This window comes from Eutrigla gurnardus, assembly GCF_963514095.1.
Source record: "Eutrigla gurnardus genome assembly, chromosome: 15".
Taxonomy (NCBI): Eukaryota; Metazoa; Chordata; class Actinopteri; order Perciformes; family Triglidae; genus Eutrigla; species Eutrigla gurnardus.
The window spans coordinates 20635839-20649340 of NC_139938.1; the positions used below are offsets into that span (position 1 = coordinate 20635839).

At 43.7% G+C, this 13502-nt stretch overlaps 1 protein-coding gene across 1 annotated transcript; it reads left to right on the forward strand.

Moving 5' to 3' along the window:
- The first annotated feature begins 319 nt into the window (after positions 1-319).
- pou4f4 (POU class 4 homeobox 4) lies at positions 320-2509 on the forward strand. The gene is made up of 2 exons (XM_084028738.1): positions 320-580; positions 1358-2509. The coding sequence occupies exons 1-2, from the start codon at positions 461-463 to the stop codon at positions 2285-2287; spliced, it is 1050 nt and encodes a 349-aa protein (XP_083884864.1). The 5' UTR covers positions 320-460; the 3' UTR covers positions 2288-2509.
- Positions 2510-13502: the final 10993 nt, after the last annotated feature.

Genomic DNA, 13502 nt, shown 5'->3' on the forward strand with positions numbered 1-13502 from the left:
TATTATTTTAATGCAACCAGTGAAACCAGTCAGCATCCTTCCTCGTTTCTGCTTTCCCAGCAGAGTATAGACTCGCTTTTTTTTAGAGGGGGGGCGTGGCCACATCCGGGGAGCTGCAGCTGATTGGCGGAGGCGTCTGGAGGGATGGAGGGCGGCTCCGCCAATGAGGAGGGGGCCGCGCTCCAATATAGGAGCTGGAGGCGAGCAGCATCTTTATTATAGAAGTCATTGACAGGCGCCACGGAGACGGAGACCCGCAGGAGTCCTGGACTTTCCTCTCCTTCTGGTTCTGGGTCTGTTTGGGTTTTTTTTTTTTACTCGTGTGAAGCGTTTGCTTCTGGAAGGTTTCTCCTCCTCCTCCTCTTCTTCTTCTTCTTCTTCTTCTTCTTCTTCAAGAAAATCTCCCAATACGGAGGTGAACGAGGACGCGGGACACCGACCCCCCCACTGGCCTGCAATCATGATGTCGATGAACAGCAAGCAGCCTTTCAGTATGCACCCGATCCTGCACGAACCCAAATACACGCCGCTGCACTCCAGCTCGGAGGCCATCCGCCGGGCCTGCATGCCCACGCCGTCGGTGAGTCCGCGTCCCCGCCGGTCCGCCTGCAGCTGGACCCCCCGCTCCCTTCATAATAAGAGTGGAGAAAATCTGACCTCTGCTCAGCAGGTTAATAATCAGATGTGGAGTTTAAAGAACACTGGCTTGAATTCGCTCAGTGGAAAACGTGTTTTTGTGTTATAATAATTAATCATTATATTTAAGTTACTAAAGTTAAAATGTCTCGTCTGGAAAACTGCAAAAACTGATCAAATACAGATGTATAGCAAATGTTTGTAACGTGAAGACATTAGAGGTGAAATCAGCAGCTAACATTAAGAGAAAAAAAAAAAAAAAAAAAAAACACTCGTGAGTTTAGAGGCAGGAAGTCGTAAAGACGCGCGTGCAGCCTGGCGCGCGAGCGATGGAAGATAAAAGAAGGATTCTCCGAGCGCGTGTTATCTCATATTGTCCCATTCATATTCAAACTCGTCTGATTTTCATTGTCTGTGGGAATTATTCAGGAGATCGTAAATATTAATTTTAAATTAATATATATATCCATCCGCAAGAAAGAGAGAGAGAGAGAGAGAGAGAGAGAGAGAGAGAGAGAGAGAGAGAGAGAGAGAGAGAGAGAGAGAGAGAGAAAGTGGATCCGGATACAGCAGAGAAATATAGAAAGTTAAGCGAAAAGTTGCATGAAATTTAAACATCTGGCTGCAGCAAAAGGCGTCTTTTCCTCACTTTGCAGCTCATTTCAGTGCACGTTTTTAAATATATGCGTGTATATTAAATGTGTCGACTCTCCTCCCGCAGCTGCAGGGCAACATCTTCGCGGGCTTCGATGAGACCCTCCTGCAGAGAGCCGAGGCCCTGGCCGCCGTGGACATCGTGGCCCAGAAGAGTCACCCGTTCAAGCCGGACGCGACCTACCACACCATGACCACCATGACCAGCATGGCCTGCACCCCGACCTCGTCCTCGGCCCACCTGCACCACCCGGGGGTGCTCACCTCGCACCATCACGCGGCGCACCACCAGTCGGCCCAGGGTCTGGAGGGCGACCTGCTGGACCATCTCACGCCGGGCATCTCCTTGGGCGGCATGCCCGGCTCGGACGTCTGCTCCTCGGCCTCGCACACGGCCCACGCCGCCCACATGTCCGCCATCAACCACATGCAGCACCACCACCACCACCAGCAGTCCATGAACATGCACCAGCACGCGCTCAGCCACGCGTCCCTGGGGGGCGGCGGCGGCCTGGACTCGGAGCCGGACCCCCGGGAGCTGGAGTCGTTCGCCGAGCGCTTCAAGCAGCGGCGGATCAAGCTCGGGGTGACGCAGGCGGACGTGGGCTCGGCGCTGGCCAACCTCAAGATCCCCGGGGTGGGCTGCCTGAGCCAGAGCACCATCTGCAGGTTCGAGTCCCTGACGCTGTCGCACAACAACATGGTAGCCCTGAAGCCGATCCTGGAGGCCTGGCTCGAGGAGGCGGAGCGCGCGCAGCGGGAGAAGATGTCCAAGCCGGAGATCTTCAACGGCGGGGACAAGAAGAGGAAACGGACGTCCATCGCGGCCCCGGAGAAGCGCTCCCTGGAGGCCTACTTCGCCGTGCAGCCGCGGCCCTCGTCGGAGAAGATCGCCGCCATCGCCGAGAAGCTGGACCTGAAGAAGAACGTGGTCCGGGTTTGGTTTTGCAATCAGCGGCAAAAACAGAAACGGATGAAGTTTTCTGCGACACACTAAAGAACCCGTTTATACGAGAGACAAACCGGAGACAAGCTGCTGCTGCTGCACACCGGGACCCGGGTCCACCCGGGGCCTGCTGGGGGGGTCCTGTCCGGGAGACTCCCCCGGAACTCAACCTGCACTGAAAACATTCGTATTATTTCCTCTGACGGACTAAACATGTCTTCTTCTTATAATATAATAATAATAATATTAATAATCACCGCAGTGTGACGCAGCAGCGGCAGCGCACGAGCCAAAACCAACCGTGCGCGCGTGCGTCTCTGTAGCAGACGCGTTTTTTTTGTTTTTGTTTTTTTTGGATGTGGGACCCTTGAAGACCTCCACTTAACAACAGAACCAGGATCCGGGTTTTTTTTAAATTTTATTTTATCATTCAGCTCCAGAAACAACCGGATTCAACGGTGTTTTTATTTATTTTTAAATTATTGTTATTGTTGTTATTATTATTATTATTCCGAGAGTGGAGACGGGAGCACCGGGACCGGGACCGGGGAGAAAGACTGGAGTCCCACACAAAAAAAAAGACAAACTTGATCAGATCCGTGATCCCTCATTCATGTGACAATTATTGTACAAAACAAAAGAAGCATAATTAATGACGGGAATGGAGGAATAATTATCCTCCTTAGTCCGAATAGCATTTTTTATATTTATCGTTGTACATATTTGTGAATAATGTTGCACCTCAGTGTGGAGAAGCTCATTGAAATGTATTGGATTTTGTTTTTTCTCTCGCAGGTGTTTGTTTTTGTCGAGAATTCAACTGCTTTTTTAGGGGGGAGGGGGGGTTATTATGACTATTATTAAACCTTATCTGTTTCATTAATGAGGCACAATAACTGTAATCCATTGTGTGGTTTACTAGAAGTGGGAGATAAATCCCCCCCCCCCCCCCCTAAAAAAGTGAATGCATTGCAATAAGAAGAGACACACACACACACAAACACACGCACGACCACACACATTCACACGGTCTAGCTGTGTGGCTACCTCATTATGCAAGTGTTGGCACGTTCATGGTGATTTAAAAAAACACACACGCTGAAAAAAAAACTACAAAAAAGAAGAAAAAAAGACGAGTTGAATAATTTTATTCTTTTTTTTTTAAGTGTTTTTTGTTTGTTTTGTTGCTCTTCCACATGAAGACTCACTGATGTGTAAACTTGTTGTTCACTGCAAGGATGCTTTGACAATCAAATTACTATTATTTATTTTTATTTATTTTTTATAATTGTTATAATCCCCATTTGTGTCCTCGTGAAAATGAATTATTTTGCATATTATTACAATTATTTTAAATTATTATTATTATTATTAATATCATCACTGACACCTTTGTGGAGCGCACTTTGTAGATATTCCAATCAAGGGAAAGCGTCGGCTTTACTTATTATTTTTAGTTTTCACGTTACTGAGAAAACGTTTTGCTTATTTTCCTTTATATTTATTTTAATTTAATTTATTTCGGAGGAGAAGAAGAAGATAAAAAGAAACATTTCATTTGTGAAAGTGTGCTTTAAATGTGTCTGTGTAAGCGACAGAAGCTGAAAATAAACCGTGCACGTTTTACTTCCTGCTCTCACGGCCTTTCTTTGAAAAATAAAATCTGCATTTTTAAAAATAAATATATATTTAAATGCAGGTTTTTTTGGTGTGGGGGGGGGGATATAATGGAAGTGAGAAATCATATTTGCTAAATGCGCATAAATCGATACCTGTGATCAGGTATGTCATCACCATGACACTGCAGACAGGCCCGTGTTTGCTGTTAGGTGTTAATAGTGTTTTTGTTTTGTTTTTTAAATAAAGTTAGATTAGATTGAATGGAGCAGCGGCGGCGGCGGCAGCTGCTGCGGTGAAACCGGATCCCGGGGAGGTGGAGGAGGTCCGTCCGTCTCAAAGCTGCTTCCCCGCGGTGATGAATAGCATCTGATACTTGAGTGACTCTCGTATTGATCAGGTCCGAAGCGCGCGCGCTGCTGCTGCGGCTCAGTGCACGCCGCGTGGACGCGCAGACAGACTCAACCAGTTAGAAGCAAGAAGAAAACTTCTTTAAGCTCCACGTGTTTACATCAGATCTAATATGTGGAAACGAGATTTTGTGTTAAATTCACAACAGGGCCGCAGCAAAGATTTTAGAAGCACTGAAGCCCGGGGCCCCCGAACGCACCATGAACCCAAACTGGTGTATTTATTTCAGTTAAGAGTTATTTTAAATTCCCCAATGTGACCATAGGAATTGTGTTTCGAAGCCTTCTGGATATAAATTCTTTATTTCTGGTTTGGAAATGTCAACGTCTTTATATTTGTGTTATTCTGTTGGTCTAAAAACAGTAAAAAAAACAACAAAGCGTAAACACGTTGAGCGTAAAAACCACCAGCATGTGTACATTTGAGAAAATACATTTAGATAAATGAGAAAAGACGTCATATTTTCATCATTAACTCATCTTAACCTTGTATTTTCGAATGTAATAAACCTGTCCGATGACAACGCAGGGAAACAGCAAACGTGATATTTAGTTTGTTTCATTTTGTCAGATGATTCACCTCGTTTAATATCGCAAAGCAGTGCATTGTGGGGGAATGTGTGCCGTCCATGTGAAACACCCCAAAAAACATGTTTAATTGTTTGTTTTTTGGTCCGTGACACTAATCTGAAATAAATATTTTAAAATGCATGTGTAAGGTGAAAATTCGAATCATGTTTATTCATAAAGATTTTGAATGAAAAAAAAGAAATATTTCAACATACAGAAGGAAACGCAGATGAACGTTTGCGTGAATATTATGTGCAACATGTTTCAGCTTCCCCTGGAAACACGTGAAAACAGGTTTCAGTCCAAACCGACAGGTTTTAGTCCTAAAGACAGTTATGATATATATTTAGCATCAGTGTTTTTCTTTCCCTCTCCGCTCGGCTCAGCAGGTGGTTTCAGCCCATAAACTCGTTATTAATGAATAATAAATATCGGCTGTTATGATACTTATTGATTTTTTTGCGTGTTTGGCTAAGAAGCTGCTTTTCTCTGTCGTACAAACAGCAGCTCGGGTCCTGATCCCCCTACCGGTCCCCCCCCCCCCCCACCCCGGTCCCCCCTACAAGCCCATATAGACCCTTTAAAGCTGCTGGTTCAGAACAGTCCGGCACCTTCGGACCCCTTTATGAGCAGAACTCAAACCACATCGGTCCACCGACAGTTTGACAGGCTGAAAGAAATAATAAATAAAATAAAATTCTGATGACTTAATTTGACAACAAATACAGAATCAAAAACTAAGAAAGAAATCAATCAAACTTTATTCGTACGTCGTGGCGCTTCACACCTGAGTGATGAGCTGAAAGTGAGACAGAACAACAATAATAGAACAAAGACACGTTTGAAAATTTGACACCAAAAATAAATAAAAAGGCTAAACATATATAATTAATAGTACCGGCTGAAATAACAGAGATGGAAGCAAGAAATATAAAATAGAAATACAATAAAATTTTAAAATATACAATAAATGAACTGATAGAGAAAATTAAAAATACAATTTCCCCAAAATAATAATAAAAATAATAATTATAATATGAATGATAAGAAGTTGCTGGTAAAACCAATATGTTACTCTACACCAAACTGATTGTTGTTAGTCTGATTGATTGATTAATTAAAGGGTATAAGATCAATTTTGATATATTCAATTCTGATTTGAATCTCTTTATTGATGATTCATTCTCATATTTGAAGTTCAGAGGAGGAAAAAAAGAAGGAGAAAAATAATCTACTTCTGTATATTTGTCAATATTGACAGATTTTTGGTGTGTTTTTTTGTCGGCAGACAGTGGCTGCCATGTTGGTCCATAACAAAGAATGTAGTACATGTCTTCATCAAAGTTTAATTGTGGAGCGGGCTCTCCGGTTGAAGCCTATAAATTATATATAATTGACCGTGTAATCAATGTGAACAGTGTATCGAGCTTCGCCGAAACAAAGTGACGGGATGCAAATGAAACACGATATAATATTCTTTATAATATTTTTAAATAAAATGATTATATTCTGATATTCAGCCTCGTCATTCGTCACACGAGAAGTGGCTGCAAATGTTTTATTTCCTACGAGAGAAAGTTAAAGAGTCCTCCCCGAATTATTTATATTTATGTGTATTTAATGTAAGTTTCGCTGGATAAAAACCTCAATAAGAAGTGTAATTTAGAAACAGTTGGTTTTATAATTAAAAACAAGACAAAAAAAACTCTGCCTCCATTGGTTGGTGTGTTACCACGTGACCCGTCCTCCAGCAGGCTCCGCCCACCAGAGCGAGATGCTGTTGTTGTGGATGAAGCGGATAAAAGAGCTTTTCCCAGGACAGCCGTAGTTAATTGTTTGATTTAAATAATTAAGAAACGGGAGGCCTCATTTTCCTCTGCTGAGTTTTCATGTGTCGGATCCAAAACAAGAGTAGATCAGACTGCAGAGCATGCACACACACACACACACACACACACACACACACACACACACACACACACACACACAGGAAATTACGTGATGTTCAGCACTCGGGAAAGAACAAGGACCAAATGCAGAAGTTTCAGTTGTGAGACGTCCGCATCATGGTTTTGTTTTTCCTTCTGGCAGGCGGGACGATCCGAGGCTACGAAAGTTACTTTTGTAGGAAAATAACTAAAACAAAAAGTTTATTCATCACAGTCTCAAGTCAGTGAAACGGAGGCAAAAGCAGGACGACCTCAAACAAAACAGTTGCTCTCAGGTTCTGGGTCCTGCAGGTAGTCCAGCTCTTCCAGGATCCAAATGCGTGAGGTCTCAAGAGACACCAGGACCAGGAGGCCAACAGCCGTTACACCAGTAGAGCTGGACACTAACCCAGCACCAGGACCCAGCATCTGATCCTTTGACAGACACCATGAGGGCCCGTGGGACCTGGTCTCAGAGCCCTCAGGTCTTAGATCACCTGTGTGGAATACTTGTGTATGCTAAATGTCAATTGATCGGACTAGTGGACTAAAGGGGTAATACTGTTAAATGATTCATAATTTCAACGCTGGAACATAAAATTGTGTTTCGCAACTCAAAGCACTCAGAGATCATCTGGGTAAAAAAAAAACTACGAGCCTTAATACTTCCTGCAATAGTTCTGTATGGGTTATTGTATCACAAACTTAAGAAATGTTACCGTTTTTATTCTACAATATATAATACAGTCAGTAAACACCGATCTGCTGAAATTTGAAGCTTTTACGTGTCTTTAAAAAAGGTGGCTGCAAACAAACGGCTAAATGAGATTACCTAACGTCATCGCTAGAACGCAAGTCCGACTTGAGCTCAGCGGTGACGTGAAGTCATGTGACCGTGGTGTACGTTAGCCTTTTACTTCTGCGGACTGCGTTTGTGGGGATTATCTTAGTATCATCAACGTAAGAGTTGATATTCTGCAACGACGGGGCCTTCGGACGTTATCTTAGCTGACGTGTTTTTATCCAGCGAATCTTTTATCAGCAGGAAGAGAAAGAAGGAGCGAGGCCTGCTAGCTAGCTGTAACATTTACAAACATCGTACGTGGTACGTGGACTTAGCCTCTCTTTTAACTTCCTGTTAGCCTATGAACATCCCACAGATTTGGACAAATAGCTTGAATCTGCTTCATCTCTCTCCGTCCGGGTGGATTTTGTACAGAAAAGTGCGAACAGGAATAGAGAGTTTTAAGAACTGGGTCTCCGGACCCTCCAGACAACCCCTCCAGACCCCCCTAGACCCTCCTGCCAGCTGTTGTTCTGGTTTTGAGAACATGCATGGGAAAGATAGAAACATCAAGTCGGGCCTGAGAGCGCCGAGGTGCTGCTAAGCCATGTAGCCGGGACCAGCAGGGTCCATCAGGGTCCAGCAGGGACCAGCAGGGTCTCAGCAGGGGAACCAGAATCTATAGGAAAATAAGCGGCAGATGCTGTTAATTCCACTGTCTCTCAGATTACTCCATCCGCTGCTCCCCGGCTTGTGTTTTCCATGAAGCGAGGAAGCGCATTTTCATAAATAGACCTTGGCCGAGCGCCGCGGTGATGAAATTTTAATGAAGCTGCGAGTCTTGAGTGCAGCGCCGGGGCCTTGGAGAATCAGCCCTCTGTTACATTACTATGGCTTTCTCTCCAACACACACACACACACACACACACACACACTAATGCAAACATACCCCCCCCCCCAAACATACACACACACACACAGCTCTGTTGCAGTGGTGCATGGGGCAGCCGGCTGCATATTGACAGCGTGGCTGGAACAGGACCAGACTGAGGGGAGGGTGTGTGTGTGTGTGTGTGTGTGTGTGTGTGTGTGTCAGGGATTAAGAACAAGTAGGTGTGTGTGTGTGTTAGTCGAGGTCTAATTTGCGTTTTTTTTTGTTTTTTTTGGTGTCCAGGTATTATTTATTGTATCTGGGTGGTTATTGACCCCCGTTTGTGCTCCATTATGCAGGTAAAAACCAAGTTCATGCTGGCAGCCACACACACACACAAACACACACACACACACACACAAACACACACACCCTGGTGACACACAGTGGAAGTGTTCAATTCTGTCGATGCAATATTTATCAACGACGTTCGTAGATAAATCCTGCGTTTCAGCCGGGGGGGAGGTTAATTTTTTTGGGGGGGGGCACACACACACACACACACACGCACACACACACACACAAAGAGCATGCTGGGAAGCCACAGTTCCTTGAGATCAGATGAAACTGATTCTCAGAAAGAACAAGAACCCTCACCTGTCAAAGGACCGTCGGGGGGGTCAAAGGTCATGTGAGCCCATTGCTCAAGAGCACTTCAGAAAACAAGCAAATTATGATAGAAAAAAAAATAATTAATAATCTCCTGAGGAAGTGTGTGTGTGTGTGTGTGTGTGTGTGTGTGTGTGTGTGTGTGTGTGTGTGTGTGTGTGTGTGTGTGTGTGTGTGAGAGAGAGGCTGCATGACGACATCATTATGCACACGAGGCGCTAATTAAAACATGGCTGCCGTAATTAGGAACATTGTATAACTAATCAGGCCTAACGAGCACCGGGGGGGCGGGCCACCGTGATCAAACGGCCGAGTTATCAGGCTTAATGGGCGGAGAGCAGGATCACGGTCCCGCCCGGTGTCACCACGACGACAAACAATCAGCTGGAAACATATGAAAAAATCACCTGTCCAGGAAATATAAATATAAAAAAATTGTTAAATATCAAATCTGCTATTTAATATAAATAAGAGAATCACGATTGTGAGAATTTATATAATTATTATTATATGTATTTTAATCATTATTATTAGACCTATGTGTGGTGATCATATCGCAAAATGGTTACAGAATCTGCTGGATGAATTCCAGACGCGATGAAAAATGCAATGGCATGAATTATGAAAACCATAACAATATCGTAGCAGAGATATCAATATTTACACAACAGGAATCCCAGATCTTGGGAAACCCTTCTTTAGTCAACAGAAGAAGAGGAAGAAGAAGAAGAAGAAGAAGAAGAAGAAGAAGAAGAAGAAGAAGAAGAAGAAGAGTGTGATAGGTTAATAAAAGCAAGACAGGCCTGTAATCTCTGGTGCAGATCGAATAAACCATTATTACAATAAATATTGGAATGAAAAACAAAACATTATAAAAGACGGTTCTATTGTTATTTATTGATTTATTGAGGGACCTGACAGTTTGTAGAGGGCACGTGCATCCCCCCCAGCCGATATATTTAATATAAAATACATTTGAACTCTGTGACGTCATTTCAATCCGTATCAATAATGTAGCCGCCATTTAAATATTCATATCAGTTTGGTATATTTGCTGCGTAAAGTTAACATGAGTCACGTCCTCTGTTAAAATACCCCCCCCAAAAAAACTCGTTTCATTTCCTCCGCTCGCGACCTGTGCGCGCATCTTTACTTCATGAGCGCGCGAGATGAGAGAGGGCCTCTGTGGCCTAATAAATGCACGCGCGCTGTTGTCGCCAAAAAAACAACAACAAAGAAGAAGCAAAGTGAAACTGAAAGAGAGAATTTCATAATAAATGTCCTTATTGCAGCAGTTTGTCACGTTATTGGGCTCTAATACTCATATTTTTTCAAATATATTTAAATCATCTGAGCTGGGGAAGATGAAACCAAGATGGCATTTATGAAATAAATAAATAAATAATTAAATATGTTAGACGTCTTTTGTTTTACAGGTGTTACATTAAAATCAAAACAAAATTGAGGTGCCACTTTATCTGAACATGTTTAATTAATATCCTCCAGTAAATAATTATTGAAATATATGATTATTAGTATTATAGTTGTCTTTGTGGTTTCCATGGTAACATTTATTCATCAATATTTATTCGTCTCAAACATTTAAATCCTCTACGCTGGACAACGAAATGTTTTCTCTCTCGCGCGCTCGCGCGCACACACACACACACACACACATATACACACGCGCGCGAGTGGAATTATTTATAAATCGTCCTCCAGCCGCTGGATGCTCATCGCCGCTGCATCGATACGCGGAGTTAACGACGGAGGCCTGCAGGCTGCTGAACCGTCACACCGGAAACATGCGCGTCACGGGAGGCGCGCGGGCCTCCCAAGTTTCAATGAAGGAGGTGATAATGATGATGATGATGATGAATCAGCTGCAAAATCTCTCTTTAACCAAACAAACAGTATTTCATTTGCATGTGCGTTGCTGCTGACTGAAGCAACGATGGTGTAAATATGTGTAAAATATATTTAATAGATAAATAAATTAATAAAAAGAAGAAGATGGCCTGCAGGAGTTTTCCAAACCCATCCAGCAGAACCAATCCAACACGTTATTTTGAAAAGCGACGGGCAGGAAACGAGACATAAATACGAACTTCCACTTAATTCAGAGGCATGTGTTCAAAGAGCTGCAGTGGTTCGGGCTCCTCTAATCACGTCTCATCAATAATGCAGCTCCGAACTGACAGGATGCCCAACATGAAGCCCCGCGCCTCGGACGGACACCGGCTAAACTTCAGCGTTTAGTTACGGTACAATTTTAATGAAATTAAACATATTGACGGCGGAAAGAGAGAGGTTTTTTTTCGGCTTTAAAAAAAAATCACAATAAAAACCTTAAAGTTTGTTTTTCTAATCTAATCTGGATTAAGAAACCGATCGTCCTATTTCTTTTCCCATCCTTTCATCCACCTTCGTCGTCGTGGAGATGCGAAACACAAACTCAAACATGGCCTCCATGCATTTCACATCATCATCGACGCCTGCAGGTGCACCGCAGGTAAACACATGCACATAAATCAACGCTTTACAGGAAAATGTTGCTTACGTTGCATCGTGCAAAAAGTCAATAACTCCAAGTGCAAACATCCTGCTTCTACGAGCGTTTACACGTTGGTTTTAATCCGTCTTCTGGAGCAACGCTGGACCTTTTCTCTAATTTTTTTTTTTTGTATTTTTAATCATAATACAACCAAAACACACTGGGAGAGAGAAAAAAATATAATAAAATAAAAAATAAAAATGCTTAGTAGGCTGGATAGAAAGAAAACAAAAAACTTGGGCTGCTGGGCCACTTGATAAAAAAAAACTCATCTTCCCAGAAGTCCCGTTCAAATGCAAACAAACTGTCAGGGAAACCGATAATTGGTGTGTGTGTGTGTGTGTGTGTGTGTGTGTGTGTGTGTGTGTGTGTGTGTGTGTGTGTGTGTGTGTGTGTGAGAGAGAGTGTGTGAATGTGTGTGTGTGTGAGTGTGGGTGTGGGGATTGGCTCCTCATGGACCGAGTTGCTTTATTTCTCTGCCCTGTGTATCTGTCCGCCTCGCAGCTCTGGAGGCTGCTGCTGTATGAAGAACTACTTTCTTGTCTCCGTGATGAATAATGCAGCGCTGCGAGGGCCGGCGAGTTTCCAGTTAAATACCAATTTGCTTAACCAGTGTTTCCAGCCTCTGCCAGCTCCACTCAGTAGCGGTGGAGAGCCGGCGTGGCAGCTGCCCGATTTTTTTTAGTAATTAAAGTGAAGATCTATATCCGCAGGAGTAGAGGTTTTCGAGGGGGTGGGGGGGTCATGGTACCTGAAGCTGGAAGCTGATGACGAAGTAATGACGAAGAAACTTATCAGGAGAGTTCATAGTGTTTTATATCTTTAGGGTCCTTTTGAGGAACTCATGATGCTAATTCAAGTTCTTGTCTGCAAAAGTTTGAATTCAATAAGATACCTTAAATTGAATAAAAGGTCCTAAAATCTTGATTGGCGATTAGGCCGGTTCTGAAAAGTGAAGCCAATTCTGATGTGCCTTTAAACTGTCACTCTCTGCTGGCCACCAGGGGGCGACTCCTCTCCGAATGTATAGAAGTCTATGAGAAAATCATCATTAATAAGTTTGGAATGAGTCTGTGGTAGTCCTGCATAGGGAGGAGGTCTGGGTGGTCGTTTTCATTTTGAGTTTAAGCCAAACCCTGATGGTTTTTAACCCTAACCAAGTAGTTTTTATAGCATTTGTTTGTTTGTTTTGTTCGTCAACCACCATGTTTAAAAACTGTTTTATACTGCGACTGTTTGGCCTGGAAAGAAATAGGATTCTCTGGAACTGAGAGGTCAGTTCAGTCATTTTCTCGGAGCCAGGGTTGCCTATGGGGTCCGGCTCAAATCCTCATATCTGGGAAAAACCCTCAGTTTGAAAATGCAATGTTTGTCATTATTTTACACGTAGTTGTGACCGGTCTCGGCAAGAAGACCTGAACTAACATGTCTACTAAAGAGGCCTCCTGGTTCCATGTGGTCTCACCTCATGTGACCCCGGCATGTGGATCAAACAGATGCCATTACAGGGGAGCAGAGAGGGGTCAGACCCCCCGCTGGTCCCGGTACACAAACAAGCAGCGTGACCCTGGTCGTCGGGTCGGAGTCCCTGCCGAGTCCCTCCAGCAGCTCCGCTTCCTCCTGGTTGAGGATTACATGCTGGAACGGGGGCCCCCCTTACTGTGCATAATGGCCGCCTGCGTCCCCGGGTCGTCCAGTCAACCCCCCCACCTCCCCTTTTTTGTAATCAACTCAGCGAGGCGGGATCCAGAACAGAATCAGTCCTCCTCCCTGAAAAAGTAAACACTGCCTCTCCGTTCCCTCGCCAATTGTTATTCATAGAACGGATAAATATTTAATTCCATCTAAGGATACCTTTTGTTA